General features: G+C 44.8%; 1 protein-coding gene across 3 annotated transcripts in view; it reads left to right on the top strand.

Moving 5' to 3' along the window:
• Nucleotides 1–11,784: 11,784 nt before the first annotated feature.
• The window catches only part of TLCD3A (TLC domain containing 3A), a 41,788-nt gene continuing 37,293 nt past the window's right edge, over nucleotides 11,785–16,279 (top strand). Inside the window, exon 1 of one of the 3 annotated variants that reach the window (XM_070931989.1) lies at nucleotides 11,785–12,026. In XM_070931989.1, the coding sequence (XP_070788090.1) occupies nucleotides 11,905–12,026 (122 nt within the window). In that variant the 5' untranslated portion in view covers nucleotides 11,785–11,904. Of the gene's footprint in view, nucleotides 12,027–13,100; nucleotides 16,222–16,279 lie in introns of those variants that run through there. The other 2 variants (XM_070931988.1, XM_070931987.1) reach the window with 2 other exon arrangements.

The raw sequence follows: 16,279 nt of genomic DNA, 5'->3' as shown, positions 1-16,279 counted from the left end.
ATTGCTGTGGAATGATGGGACCAAACAACATTCCTTGGTCAGCCAGAGACAGTTTTATTGCGCAGTTTCAGAACCAGATTCGTATCTGCAATTCTGAACAAAGGAAGAGTTCTGATACAACTGCTTTTATACATATCCAAGACAAAGGACTTTGCTGGAACAGTAGTTTTCCATATATGGTTAACATACATTTGTTACATGATAATTGACACTTTTTAATTACCAAATTCCTACATGAATTTATAGTACAGGAGATAATTTGACCTAAACATCCTCCTTAGTTCTGTATCCGCTGATGCGTAGATTCATGGCTGGTCTTGGATTAATAAGTAACTTTTTGTTTCAGATGGATGTCTCTGCATCCTTGACAGATATCTTCCTCAGAAGATATATATTACATATGGTCCTTGCATCTTTGACAGATAGGCCCCTCAAAAGATACGTTGCCAAGAATGGAATTTAGCTGACAGTGTAATCTCCGAACAAGCACATTTCTTTCTTTATAATAATGTGAATAAAGAGGGTCCTCCAGTGTTCATATAGCTGACCCTATACCAGTGATGGCTAACCTTTTTGCCATCGCGTGCCAGCAGGGGGAGGGGGGCGGGGCAGGTTCACATGTGCGCATGCCCACACACATAATTCTATGCGCCCCACCCTGCGCATGTGCGCGCAACCCTCCCTTCCCCCCTGCTCCTGGCATGCGATGGCCTGGTAGGCCCGTTTTTCTTTCTCACCTGGCTCCAGTTCCTCTCTATGCATCTGGGGAGGGCGAAAACAGCCTTCCCCATCCCCTCGGAGGCCTGAAACGGCCCAATTCCCAACTCCTGGTTGGACAGGAAGTGACGTTTTTTGCTGTCCCCAGCCTCCAGAGCCTCTTGAGGGGGTGGGGAAGGCTGTTTTCGCCCTCCCCAGATGCATAGAGAGGATCTGGAACCAGGTGAGAAAGAAAAACGGGCCTTACCCACCCCCCGCAGGCCCTCCGGAGGCAGGAAACAGCCTGTTTCCCTACTTCTGGTGGGCCCAGAAGGCCCGAAAATCAGCTGCCCAGCGCGCGCATGTATGCCAGAGCTGAGCTGGCGTGTCCACTGATATGACTACGTGTGCCACCTGTGGCACGTGTGCCATAGGTTCGCCATCACGGCCCTATAGCGTTCACATTATTCACATTATTATATTATTCACATTATTCACTTTACGATCAGGCGGCTTAAAAAACAAGGAACCGATCCAGACTGTGTCTCCCGCCCCCCGCCTGGGGAGACTCGCCCCCCCCGGCTCTTTGCGTAGAATGAGAAAGAGACGCGAGGAATTCGAGCGCAGATGGTTATCGAGAGGCCTGGCGTTTCACACTCAGCGGCAATTCCCCCGGGGAGGCTCTGGCAGGGACTTCATAGCTTTGCTGCGATAAATCTACTCGTGTCCTGGGAAATCAATTCAGCGGTGGATTGGCCCCTCTTAGCCCCGAGAGACTGAAACAAACGGAGGATAATTGACTTGAGTCCCCAAAGGGTTGGCTGGAGGGTGATTATAACAATTAGCACAGCTGGAAAACAGGCCTATTGACCCAGGAGACCAATTGTTCATCTCTATTTCTAAATCTATATATCTATAGGTATATATTGTATCTATCTATCTATATAACTCTATCTATCTATCCGTCAGGATTCCAAGTAACAGCCCCCCCCCCAACGAAAGAAGACTCCAAGCCTAGAAGTTCCTCGAAAGGTCCAAAGTAAAAGATGGCTTCTAGGACTGACTCTATCTATCTATCTATCTATCTATCTATCTATCTATCTATCTATCATCCATCCATCCATCCATCCATCTAGTTATCCATCCATCTATCTATCTATCTATCTATCTATCTATCTATCTATCTATCATCCATCCATCCAGTTATCTATCTATCTATCTATCTATCTATCTATCTATCTATCTATCATCCATTCATCCATCTAGTTATCTATCTATCTATCATCCATCCATCAAATCCATCCATCTATCCATTTCTATCTATCTATCATCTATCTATCATCCATCCACCCATCCATCCATCTTCTATCCATTTCTATCTATCATCTATCTATCTATCTATCTATCTATCTATCTATCTATCTATCATCCATCCATCCATCCATCCATCTAGTTATCTATCATCCATCCATCCATCTATCCATTTCTATCTATCTATCTATCTATCTATCTATCTATCTATCTATCTATCTATCATCTATCATCTATCTATCATCTATCTATCATCCATCCACCCATCCATCCATCAATCTTCTATCCATTTCTATCTATCTATTTATCTATCTATCTATCCATCCATCCATCTAGTTATCTATCTATCATCCATCCATCCATCCATCCATCCATCTATCCATTTCTATCTATCTATCTATCTATCTATCTATCTATCTATCTATTATCTATCATCTATCTATCATCTATCTATCATCCATCCACCCATACATACATACATCTTCTATCCATTTCTATCTATCTATCTATCTATCTATCTATCTATCTATCTATCTAACTATCTATCTTCACACCAAAGACACCGCAAGCATGATAGATAGATAGGTAGATAGATAATGGATGGATGGATGGATGGACAGACAGATGATAGATAGATATGGATATGGGGATATGAATATATGGATATGTTTTATGTATATATGTATATTTAATTTTGATGGTACACACACACACACACACACACACACACACACACACACACACTTTGCCCCTTTTTTTCATTTAAAGCAGTCCTCGACTGGAGAACTCTGGGAACTGAAGTCCACTCATCTTAAAGTGGCCAAGCTGAATTTACTCACCACTTTTTAAAGCAACAATGGAAAACCTTTTGTGTGGGGTGACATGTAGGAGGAACATACTTTTGTCGAGATGTATACCGGGATCTGTAATCTCGATCTACACACCCAAACAATTAAAATGTTTTTAATTATGATGGTTTCACATGGTAGCCAAAGGTATCATTTTAGCACAAATTATCCAACAACTTGTAATCAAACTAATGACTGGAGTCCTCCTTTTCCTTCTGATATTTGATTTAACATACATACCATGCTCTCTTTTATTTGTCCTCACAACCACAATCCTGTGGTGTAGGCGGGCGTGAGAGAGTGACTGGGCCCAACTCATATGATGAGTTTTCACATGACCATTTGAACATAGTGATGAAGATAGCAGGGACATCTATCTGATATTGGCTAATCTTGAAAGTTGGACCTGGTGACTATTTGGATAGGAGACCACCCTGAAATCCACAGGCTGCATTTCCTTATACAGATAGTTCTTGACTTATAACCACAAATGAGCCGACAAAAAAAAACCTCCACCACAATTGGGTGACTGAGCCAATCACCAGGAGGCTGTGAGTTCGAGTCTTGCTAAAGGCATGAAATGACAGCCGGGTGACTTCGGGCCAATCATTCCCTCTCAACCCAACCAACCTCACAGGGTTGTCGTTGAGGGGACAATAGGAGGAGGAAGGAGTGTTGGATAGGTTATTTGTAAAAATAATAAAGGTGTGATAACAAATTAATAAAATAAATAAATAAAATTAATTAAATAAATTAATAAAATAAATAAATTAATAAATAAAATTAATTAAATAAAAACAAATTATTAAATGGATGACACCGTGATTTATGAGGTAATAAAGGTGGGGTAAAAATCAAAAAAGAAAGGAAGAAAAGAAGGAAGAAAGAAAGAAAGGGAGGGAGGGGGAAGAAAGGAAAGAAGGAAAGAAAAAGGGAAGAAATGAAAGAAGAAGAGGAAGGAAAGCAAGGCAGGAAGGAAGAAAGGAAGAAAGAAAGAAAAAGAAAGGAAGAAAGAAAGAAAGGGAGAGAGGGAGGGGGAAGAAAGGAAGGAAGTAAAGAAAAAAGGAAGAAATGAAAGAAGAGGAAGGAAAGGAAGGAAGAAAGAAGAGAAAGAAAGGAAGGAAGGAAGAAAGAAAGGGTGGGAGGGAGTGTGAGGAAGGAAGGAAGGAAAGAAAAAAGGAAGAAATGAAAGAAGAGGAAGGAAAGGAAGGAAGGAAGAAAGAAAGGAAGGAAGAAAGAAGAAAAAGAAAGGAAGGAAGGAAGGAAGGAAGGAAGGAAGGAAAGGTGGGACGGAGTGGGAGGAAGGAAGGAAGGAAAGAAAAAGAAGAAGGAAAGAAGAAGAGGAAGGAAAGGAAGGAAGAAGAAGGAAGGAAAAGAAGAGGAAGAAAGGAAGAAAGAAAGGAAGAGAAAGAAAAAGGAAGGAAGGAAAGAAAGAACAGGAAAGGAAGGAAGGAAGAGGGAGGGAGGGAGGAAAGAAAAAAGGAAAGGAAGGAAGGAAGGGGGGAGAGAAGGGGAGGAAGGAAGGAAGAAAAAGAAAGAAAAGAGGAAAGGAAAGAAGGAAGGGAGGAAGAGGGAGGGAGGAAGGAAGGAAAGAAAGAAGAGGAAAGAAAGGAAGGGAGGGAGGAAGGCAGACCTATCTGTCTCCCATGCTTTGTATACAATACATTATTTTGTGGCAGTTTATACTGCTTCTCAGACTCATAAATTAGGAGCTGGGTGGTGTTATACGTTCTAGTTTAAATAAATAAACCGTTAAAAAATATAGCTGGCTGAATGAAGGCAGTCTGGTGCTTACACGGCAAAGCTTGGCTTGTCATTCACAGCAGTTCGGGTAGACACAACACACAATTGGCTTGACTAATTGCGATGAATTGGTTGTTTTTCTTTAACTGTGCAACATTAAAAGTGGTAACCTAACAAAATACAGATAGTCCTCGACTTACGACCACAATAGAGCCCAGTTTTGGTTACATTGTTAAGTGAAACATTTGTTAGTTGAGTTTTGCCCCCATTTTACGACCTTGCCTGCCGCCGTCGTTAAGCGAATCACTGCAGTTAAGTGAGTAACCCCGCTGTTAAAGTGAATCGGGCTTCCCCATAGACTTTGCTTGTTCAGAAGGTCACAAAAAAGGATCACACGCAACGGTCGTAAGTCTGAACCCGTTGCTGGGAAGCCAAAGTGTTTCGAGTCCTGCTACAGATTGACTTACAACCGTTCGTTTAGTGACCATTCAAAGTTACAACGGCATGGGAAGAAGTGACTTTACAACCGTTTTTCACACTCAACAACCGTTTCAGCATCCTGTGGTCACGTGATCCAAATTAAACTGCTTAGCAACTGACTCATATTTATGACCGCTGCGGTATCCCAAGGTCGTGCTGATCCACTTTTGCGACCTTCTGACCAGCAAAGGCAACGGGGAAGCCAGATTCGTTTACCAACCAGGTTAATAACTTATGAACTGCAGCGATTCACTTAACAACGGTGGCAAGAGAGGTCGTAAACTGGGGCAAAATTTACTTAACAAAGGTCTCACTTAACCACAGAAATTTTGGGCTCAATTGTGAGTCATAGGTCGAGGACTACCTGTACTCTTGTTATTCTGTACCACTTAAGGACCAATTTTCCGACCCCTTTTACGGTCAGAAGTCGAGGACTACCTGTGCAAAACGGGGGGTGGGAACTTGATTCATGTCAGGGCAACTCTGCTTTCATCATTTAACCTCCCTGGACATTTATACCTTGGCTGATATTGAAAAACTGAAGATAACTAGCATTTGGTGGATGGGAGACCATCAGGTGATCCCAGAATCATAATCAGGTCAGGTAAAGACTGAACGAGGACACGCTAATATGTGAGCATGTTTTAGCATGTTGTGCAATCCAGTTTGATTAATTGATAGTTTAATTTACGCAATGGACCCAACAAGGGGTTCATTTAGTATCTAGGTTAAGCATAGTAAATGCTCAATCATAAGCAAATAAAATATTTAATCTGCATATTACATTAGCCGACAGTGTTCTAGTTTCATTTGTATTCCTGCTTTTACAACTGCGTAATTTGAGACAGCCTGTAACTACAGGCTACAGGTCGTCCTCGATCTACGACCACAATAGTTGCTCAGTGAGACTGTTGTGAAGTGAGTTTTGCCCTGCTTTACGATCTTCCTTGCCACCGTTGTTAAGCGAATCGCTGCAGTTGTTAAGTGAGGAACACGGTTGTTAAGCGAATCTGCCTTCTCCTTCGACTTTGCCCGTGACAAGATTACGAAAGGAGAATCACACGATCCCAGGACATTGCAATTGTGATAATTACACGTCAGTTGTTAAGTACCCGAATTTTGATCACGTGACTATGGGGATGCTGCAACGGTCGTAAGTGTGAAACCCAGTTTTTTCAGTGCCGTGGTAACTTTGAACAGTCACTCAATGAATGGTTTACTTATCTCGGTTTCTATTTTTTTTTTTTTTTAATTTGATTTATATGCCGCCCTTCTCCGGAGACTCAGGGCGGCTTACAATGCGTTAAGCAATAGCCTTCATACTTTTGTATATTTATACAAAGTCAGCTTATTGCCCCCACAAACCGGGTCCTCATTTTACCCACCTTAGAAAGGATGGAAGGCTGAGTCAACCTTGAGCCTGGTGAGAATTGAACTCGCAGTAATTGCAGGCAGCTGGATGTTAAATGCTGCCTTAGTAGGAGGCATTAGCCTCCTACGCCACTCAGTCTTCCCATGGAGTGAACCCAATGTTTTAGTTCTGCAGCTGTTATCATGTGAAACCAAGATAGAATGATGGCTTCTATTAACTGGGTTTTATTGCCGGGTTGCTTCTGAGTAGCAAGTTTCTTTATCAGCTCCCTAGATTTTCTTTTTCTTTCTTTCTTTTTTTAAAAAAATATTTTATTAGTTTTAAAAGTAAAACAATGGACATTACTCAACGTCTCTGGTTTTTAACATTTGCGTCTAAATCAAGTTAATAAGTAATCTATTCCTTGATCTAGATACAAATTTACATATCTCCTATTTCATTATATATCAAGTATGCAGTATTTTACTTCCTAAACAACTATGCGTGTATTTAATAAACCTATATTACATTCACAAATTAAATATACATTGATACATTGATATACATTGATATATACATTTCCAGATATTCGTTATCCCTTGTTTTTGGCATTATTTCTCTTATCTAGAAGAGCCTTGATAGTACAGTGGTCTAAAACACCCTATTATTAAGACCAGCTGCCTGCAATTACTGCAGGTTCGAATCTCGCCAGGCTCAAGGTTGATTCAGCCTTCCATCCTTTCTAAGGTAGGTAAATTGAGGACCCAGTTTGTGGGGGCAATAAGCTGACTTTGTATAAATATACAAAAGAATGATGGCTATTGCTTAGCGCATTGTAAGCCACCCTGAGTCTCCGGAGAAGGGCGGCATATAAATCAAATAAAAAAAAAAAAATCTAACCAATTATAAAATTTATTCCAGACTTCATAGTATGTTGATTCACTTTTGTCTTTGAGTTCTAAGGTAAGTCTGTCCATAGCTGCATAGCTGTAAATTTTGTGTATTACTTCTTCTTCTGAGGGTATTGTCAGTGTTTCAACGCTGGCATAGAGAGAGCAGAGGAGAGCGAGAGATAAACTCTGAAACTTTTGCCTGCTAAATCCCTTTGAAGCCCAGTTGTCGTGGAAATGAGGGGAGGGGGCACATTCATGGGAAATGACGAGGAAAAGAAGTCTGAAGAATGACTTGGAAGACAGCCAATGAGAAGCAGAGATTTGGGGATCGGAAAGGGAGGGATTGGGAGGCAAAAGGTCAGTCTTGTCCGCGCGGAGTCATGATCCGGTGGCTGAGCTCAATTAAAGAAAGATTTCCTTAAAGATTGGCAGTTTGGAAATTCATTTAATTTTGAGATAGCACCGCAGTCTGACAGGTATTTCTTTACACTTCCATTTTTGAGCAAATTCTATTCTTGCCGCGGTAAGTATATTCAATATTAAGGCTCCATAGATTTTCAATGGGGTTAAGGTGTGGGCTCTTCCCAGGCCATTCCAACAGTGGAATAGGATTATCTTGAAACTCCATTTAAAAAAAAAGTGGTGTTATTAGCCATCAAACCTCAAAAATACAACTTTTCCCAAAAGGTTTCCACAATTTTGGCCACTACTGTAAACATGAATGAATGAATGTGTCAGGTTTCGAGGTCGTCTCAAATAAATTGTATTTCAAACAGTCTTTGAACAAAAACTCCCATTTATTAAGCACGACATTCTAACTCCGACTCATCGCAGCCAACACTGACTTCCTGACCCAAAACCCTCCCTTTCCGTTCCCCACTTCCCTGCACTCATTGGCCATCTTCCAAGCCACTCTACCCCTAATCTACTGCTCTAGCTCAAAGGAATTTCCCCCCTCCCATCCCATCTCCTATTATCTCCAGGGAAAAGAAGTAGGTGAAAAATCAAACGTCCCTTTCCAGACGCTTCCGCTTCTCCTTCTTACGTCAGCACTAGAGTAACTGCAGCTTGAAGTGCTGACAGAATGAATGAATGAATAAATAAATAAATAAATAAATAAATACAAAATTATGCATATACCCACATCTATTATATGATTCTTTTTTGGGTAGTCTCTTTTGAATGGTATTTTCTCCCCGTCTATCTATTGATAAATGAAACATCTGGAAGCCAAGAAGGAAACTCAGAAAGGAGCAAGCTTTTCCCAGTTCAATCCACAGCTGCAAATAAATATTATCTTACTGAAGTGACATGATAAGGTGACCTGATGGCCGTCTTCCAATATTTGAGGGGCTGCCACAGAAAAGAGGACAAGAAGAAACTCATCCTGGAGAGAAACAACCTGGAACTAAGGAGGAATTTCCCTGACAGAGAAAATGAGATCTTCTGACCAGCAAATTCAATTAACAACCGGGTTAGTAATATATCAACTGCAGTGTTTCACTTCACAACTGTGGCAAGAAAAAGTCATCAAATGGGGCAAAACTCACTTAACGAAGGTCTCACTTAACAACAGATGATTGGGGCTCAATTGTGGTCAGAGGTCGAGGATTACCGGATTTATTAAATGTATATGCCACCTGATCCGCAGAGCCAAAGATGATATGGGGAGGTGCTGTCTATTCAGATCGGGAAGGGAAACTATGATGACTTGTGGACTTCAATTCCCAGAATTCCTAAGCCAGCCATATTCAGGAATTCTGGGAGTTGAAGTCCACCGGTCATAAAGGGGCCGTACAGGTAGTTTGCGATTTACAATCCTTTGTTTAGCGACTGTTTGAAGTTACAGCAGAACTGAAAAAAGCGAACTATGGCCATTCTTCACACTTATGACCATTGCTGTGGTCATAAATTACATTATCAAAATTCAGATGCTTGGCAACTGACTTGTATTTATGACGGTTGCAGCGTCCCGGGGTCACGTGATACTCTTTGGCGACCTTCTGACAAGTAGAGTCAATGGGGGGAGCCAGATTCGCATAACGACTGCATTACTAACTTAACAACCGCAGCGATTCGCTTAACGAATAGGGCAGGAAAGTTCGTACAACGGGGGTAAATCTCACTGAACAAGTGTCTTGCTTAGCGACAGATGTTTGGGGCTCAGTTATGGTCGTAAGTTGAGGACTACCTGGAGTTGCCGAGCTCCAGGGATCGTTATGGTCGTAAATTGAGGACTACCTGGAATTGCCCAGCTCCAGTACAGATGCTTTTTTAAAAAATTATTGTGGATTTTTCTCGGTGTGGCTATAATTTTTCTTTTTGATTGCTTTTTGTCCAGGTTAGGCTACGGTTTGGCTGCAACACACACACAATCTTTAATCCGGTTTAAAAACAAAATATCCACCCAACAAGTAACATTCAAACAAACGGCCGAAACCCGCGGTGGGCATCTCTCAATCCACCATCTGCCCAATCAGGTTTAATCCTGGCAGGAACGCGGTTCCCGATCCCCAAACACAGACTGGTGTTTGCTGGGGATTTTGAAAACAACGTGGGGAGACGGTTACGGGCTGCGATCTCGGTGGCGGGAAACCCTCCTGGAAATCTAACCGGGGGTGGGGAATTACAGGAATGCAGCCCCCCCCTTTTCCCCCCCCTCCCCAATAGATACATTGTGGCGGGTGGTCCGAGGAAGTTTGTATCTTAAAGCAAACGTTCCCTGTTCTTTCCGCGTGGAGGGGCCACTTTGAGTGAGGGGGGCCCTTGAGTGGGAGGGGAAGCCATCTCCCGCAGTCTCGGGGATCGCGGTTGAATAGCCGGCGGCATGGAACGCTCAGAGTCTCCGCGTTCGACTGGATGGAACGTTCGGAGCTCCAGCGTTCTACGGGATAGAACGTTCGGAGCTCCCGCGTTCGGCCGGATGGAACGCTCAGGGTCTCAGCGTTCGGCTGCATGGAACGTTCAGAGTTCTAGCGTTCGACGACCGGATGGAACGCTCAAAGGCTTCTCCAGCGCTTGTATGGAACGTTCAGAAGTCTGGCGTTTCGACCGGCTGGAACGCTCGCCTCTCCAACGTTCCACTATAGAACGTTGACTTCCCATAGCCGTTCCGATAGAACTTTCACTGCTCGCGGCGCAGACCGCGTTCTAGTCGAACCACGACCCCCCCCCCACTCCACTCCACTCCACTCCACTCCAGAACCGGGCCGTTGCTTGCAGCGAATCCTGCGTGGAGTGGGGAGAGAAGTGGGGGACGGGTGGGGTCTCGGTGAATGGGAAAGCAAGAGGGCGGAGTGGGGGAGAGAGAGAGAGAGAGAAAGAAAGAGGGAGGGAGGGAGAGAGAGAAAAGGGAAAGAAAGAGGGAGGGAGGGAGGGAGAGAAAGAAAAGGAGGGAGGGAGAGAGAGAGAGAAAGGAAAGAAAAGGAGAGAGAAAGGAAAGAAAGAGTGAGGGAGGGAGAAAAAGGAAAAAGAAAGAGGGAGGGAGAGAAAGAAAGAAAGAGGGAGGGAGAAAGAATGGAAAGAAAGAATGTGGGAGGGAGGGAGAGAGAGAAAGGAAAGAAAGAGGGAGGAAGGGAGGGAGGGAGAGAAAGGAAAGAAAGAGGGAGGGAGGGAGAAAAAGGAAAGAAAGAAAGAGGGAGGGAGGGAGGGAGAGAGAAAAGGGAAAGAAAGAAAGGGAGGGAGGGAGAGAAAGAAAAGGAGGGAGGGAGAGAGAGAAAGAGGGAGGGAGAAAGAAAGAAAGGAAAGAAAGAATGTGGGAGGGAGGGAGGGAGGGAGAGAAAGGAAAGAAAGGGAGGGAGGGAGAAAAAGGAAAAAGAGAGAGAGAGAGAGAGAAAGAAAGCGGGAGAAAGAAAGGAAAGAAAGAATGTGGGAGGGAGGGAGAAAGAAAGAAAGGAAAGAAAGGAAGAAGGGAGGGAGAGAGAAAGGAAAGAAAGAGGGAGAGAGAGGAAAGAAAGAAAGAGGGAGGGAGAAAGAAAGAAAGGAAAGAAAGAATGTGGGAGGGAGGGAGAGAAAGGAAAGAAAGAGGGAGGGAGGGAGAAAAAGGAAAAAGAAAGAGAGAGAGAGAGAGAGAAAGAAAGAGGGAGGGAGAAAGAAAGGAAAGAAAGAATGTGGGAGGGACGGAGAGAAAGGAAAGAAAGGAAGAAGGGAGAGAAAGGAAAGAAAGAAAGAGGGAGGGAGAGAAAGGAAAGAAAGAAAGAGGGAGGGAGGGAGAGAAAGAAAAGAAAGAAAGAGGGAGGGAGAGGGAGGGAGAGAGGAAGCGCCCCGGCCGCCTTCGAGCCCCCCACGTCCTTCCCTTCCGACGGCCGTCTCTTTCGGCCGACGGTCGCAGCAGCAGCGGCGGCGGCGGCGGCGGCAGCTCCTCCCTCCCCTCCGCCCTCCTCCGCCTTCTCCTCCACTGCCCGGCCTGCTGTTGACAAACAGCCGGCCAGGGCGGGTCTGGGCGGGCGTCGGGCCGCGGGGAGCGGCTGGCTCCGGAGTGCGTGCCTGCCTCTTGCCCCGCCGGGGCGGGGAGCGCCGAGCGAGAGGCTCCGGGAGCTCCAGGAGGCCGGGCGGAGCAGAGCAAAGCCGGCGGCCCGTTGGGATGTGGCAGACTCTGGCCCTGGGCTTGGTCTTCTTCCCGGCTCTCTTCGCCGCTTGCATCCGCAGCCTGCGCTGGCTGGCGCCGGCATGGAGCCTCAAAGATCGGATCCTTCTCAGCGGCAGGTACCGGCTGGCACCGGGCGGGGGAGGAAGCCGGGCAGCATCCCCGGAGGAAGGCGGCGGGAGACCCCCCCCCACTCCTCCCCCGACCCGGATCTGCTCAGGAAGCCGTGCAAAAATAGCCAGCGGGGGCGGCGGGCTCAGCCGAGAGAAGCTGCAGAGAGCGCTTTCGCGGGGATCGAACCTGTTGCTTGCGCAAGAAAAGCTGAGTTGCGGAAGGGTTTGAGGGTGGGAGGGGGGCGAGGGGCTGGGGAAGAGCGGAGCCACCCCCCCCCGTCCCGCTCCTTCCCGAGGGGTGGGATCTTGGGGGTAGGCTCTCTCTCTCCCCCCTGCCGCCCCGCAGATGGGGGGCGCCAGGTTGGGGAAGCTACTGCTCCCCCCCCCCAAGCCCCGTTGTGCCAAGGACTGCAGGCTTCTGGCTTGGCGTGGGCAAGATTCGGTCCTTCTGTACAGAGAGAGGGAGAGAGAGAGAAAGAAGGAGGGAGGGAGAGAAAGAAAGAAAGAAAAGGAGGGAGGGAGGGAGAGGGAGAAAGAGAAGAAAAGGAAGGAAGGAAGGAAGGAAGGAGAAGAAGGAAGAAGGAAGGAAGGAAGGAAGGAAGGAAGGAAGGAAGGAAGGAATGTAACAGTAACAGAGTTGGAAGGGACTTTGGAGGTCATCTAGTCCAACCCCCTGCTCAGGCAGGAGACCCCTACTAGGGATTCGAACCTCCGAACTGCCAACCTTTCTGATCGACAATCTCGGTGTCTTAGCCACTGAACCACCTAGTGAGGCAAGAGAGAAGGAAGGAAAGAAAAGAAAGAAAGAGAGAGAGAGAGAAAGAAAGAGAGAGGGAGACAGAAAAAGAAGGAAAGAAAGAAAGGAAAGAAAGAGGAAACAGAAAAGAAAGAAAAGAAAAAAGAAGGAAGAGAAAGAAAGAAAGAAAGAAAGAAAGAAAGAAAGAAAGAAAGAAAGAAAGAAAGAAAGAAACTGGGTTGAGTTAAGCAAGGATGAAACCTGCTCGGTGTTTTAGCCACTGAACCACCTAGTGAGGTAAGAGAGAAGGAAAGCAAGAAAGGAAAGAAAGAAAGAGAGAGAAAGAAAGAAAGAGAGAGGGAGACAGAGAGAGAAAAGAAGGAAAGAAAGAGAGGAAAGAGAAAAGAAAGAAAAGAAAAAAAGAAGGAAGAAAGAGAGAGAGAGAGAGAGAGAGAGAAAGAAAGAAAGAAAGAAAGAAAGAAAGAAAGAAAGAAAGGAAAGAAAGAAACCAGGTTGAGTTAAGCAAGGATGAAACCTGCTCGGTGTCTTAGCCACTGAACCACCTAGTGAGGCAAGAGAGAAGGAAAGAAAAGAGAGAAAGAAAGAGAGAGAGAGAGAGGGAGACAGAGAGAGAAAAAGAAGGAAAAAATAAAGGAAAGAAAGAGAGGAAAGAAAAGAAAGAAAAGAAACAAGGAAGAAAGAGAGAGAGAGAGAGAGAGAGAAAGAAAGAAAGAAAGAAAGAAAGAAAGAAAGAAAGAAAGAAAAAGAAAGAAAAACCGGGTTGAGTTAAGAAAGGATGAAACCTGCTGTGTGAAGAAGATGCCAACCTTGGCATAAAAGTTCTCGACTTACGACGGCAAGGGAGCCCAAAGTTTCCATTGCTGAGAGAGACAGCGGTTAAGTGAGTTTTGCCCCGTGTTATGGCATTTCTTTGCCTTGCTTGTTAAGTCAATCCCTGCAGTGGTTAAGTGAGGAACGCGGTGCTTCGGCAAATCTGGGCTTTCCCATTGACTATGCTTGTCGGAATGCCGCCAAAGGGAAGACCCCCGGGACACTGCAACCGTCATAAATACGAGTCGGTCACCGAGCGTCTGAATTTTGATCGCGTGACCAAGGGGACGTTGCACCAGTCGTTAAGTGTGAGCAAATGGTCGCCGTTTCGGGTTTTTCAGTGCTGTTGTAACTTCAAACGGTCACTAAATGAACGGTTGTAAGTCGAGGACTACCTCTATGGCCCCTTTATGACCGGTGGATGACAACTCCCAGAATTCCTGAGCGTGGCTGGCTCGGGAATTCTGGGAGTTGAAGTCTGCAAGTCGTAAAGTGTGAAAAATGGTCGTAAGTCTTTTTTTTCGGTGCCGTGGTCATTTGAAACGGTCACTAACTGAATGGTTGTAAATTGAGGATGACCTCTAATTCTCTGGGAGCCCCTTAGGACATTACAAATTCCTCCACAGTGTCCTGTTTTCCCTTCCGACCAGGAAATTGAGGAAGATGAGGTGATCTGGGTTCTAATCCGGATCAAAGGAGGAAGCATTAATTCAAAATTTACCTCATGGTTCACCTAGCAAACTTTACACATAACAAATACCAGTAGTAAGCCTCACTTTTGCTTCGTGGTACAATTAGTGGCTCCATCCTGAAAATGGCATACACAAGCAATCCTCAATTTACAAAGATTCACTTAGTGACTGTTACCACAGCAGTGAAAACGTGACTTGTGACCGGTCCTTGCACTTACGACCCTCACAAACATCCCTATGGTCTTGAATTCGGGCACTTAGCAACTGGCATGTAACAGGTAGTCCTCGTCTTATGACCACAATTGAGCCCAAGATTTCTGCTGTTAAGCGAGGCGTTTGTTAAGTGAGCTTTGCCCCATTTTACGACCTTTCTTGCCACTGTTGTTAAGTGAATCGCTGCAGTTGTTAAGTGAGTAACATGGTTGTTAAGTGAGTAACATGGTTGTTAAGTGAATCTGGCATCCCCGTTGGCTTTGCTTGTGAGAAAGTCGCCAAAAGGGGGTCATGTGACTTTGGGACACAGCAACAGTCGTAAGTGTGAATCGGTTGCCAGGCGTCTGAATTTTGATCACGTGACCCATGCTGGGGATGCTGCAAAGGTTGTATCTGTGAAAAATGGTCATATTTTTCAGTGCCGTTGTAACTTTGAACCGACACTAAATGGACTGTTGTAAATTGAAGACTACCTGTATTTATGACAGTTTCAGCATGAAGGATCATGTGATCGCCACAAGCAAGGTCAATGGGGGAAGCTGGATCCACTTAACAACCAGGTGATTCACTTAACAACCATAGGGATTGGCTCAACAACAGTGGCAAAAAAGGTTGTAACATCAGACGCAACTCACTTAAGAACAATTTTGCTTAGAAATGGGAATCCTAGTCCTAATCTGGTTGTAAGTGGAGGACTACGTGTGATTACATTTTAGGAACAAAACATTAAATATTACAGGCGTTCCCAATTTACGCCCATTCACTTAGTGACCATTCAAAACGACAATAGCACTTTTTCACACTTATGACCGTTGCGGCATCCTTGTGGATGCCGTGATAAAAATTCACACACTTGACTAACCAATTCATACTTACGACGGTCGCAATATCTTGGGATCATTTGATTCTGTTTTGGGACCTGCTAACAAGCCAAGTCAATGGGGAAGACGGATTCACTGAACAACCCTGTTACTCACTTAACAACCACAATGCTTCGCTTAACAACGGTGGCAAGAAAGGTCGTAAACTGGGGCAAAGCTCACTTAACAAAGGTCTCACTTAACAACAGAAATTTTGGGTTCAGTTGTGGCTGTAAGTCAAGGGTTAGTTAATTTATGAGCCATGAGCCAAACTTCAAAAGAAATACAGTCATTTATTAGGAGCACCATTCCGGCAATACTCGGATGCAGTTAGGACTGATCCTATGTAGATTTACATTCCCCTATGACCCTGTCTCTCTCCTCCTCCCTGGCCATGTCATAAATCACATTCTCCAATTAACCACTTTGGCTGGCTGTGAAACCTAACACCCTCCTTCTGATTGCGGTCAGGAAGAATGTATGGAATGCAGCTTCAGTTAGGGAAATCAATCAGCTCCATCAGTTCTCCCTCCCTCCTGCTCATGGCAACTTGAAAGCTTTGCAAGTGGACAGTCGTATCTATGTCCAATGTTTTTAATTTTCAACTGCTAATAAAAAACTTTTTATAAAAAAAAAGAAACATCCCTAAATAGGACAGCATAGAGCTGCGATCTCCGCTACCGGTTTACCAGAACTGGGATGAACCGGCTGAATACCATTTCTACTCTGCTTCCCAATCACTGGTTCACATCGTCCCATTTCAGCAAGTTTCTAGATCTCATTAGGTAGGAATTCCCTCTCCTCGTTTCCTTGGGCGTGATGACAGACGTGGATCGATGGCCGAAAAGACTGCCATTGTTGTTACAACGGTAAGATGTGTGAATAAGATCGTTGCAAATGGCGACAACTGAAATAACCTGTCTGAGG

The sequence above is a fragment of the Pituophis catenifer genome, unplaced genomic scaffold (assembly GCF_029215685.1).
Source record: "Pituophis catenifer annectens isolate HBS135680 unplaced genomic scaffold, rPitCat1.0.hap2 SCAF_1, whole genome shotgun sequence".
NCBI classification, from domain to species: Eukaryota; Metazoa; Chordata; class Lepidosauria; order Squamata; family Colubridae; genus Pituophis; species Pituophis catenifer.
This window is presented reverse-complemented; position numbering and strand designations above follow the sequence as displayed.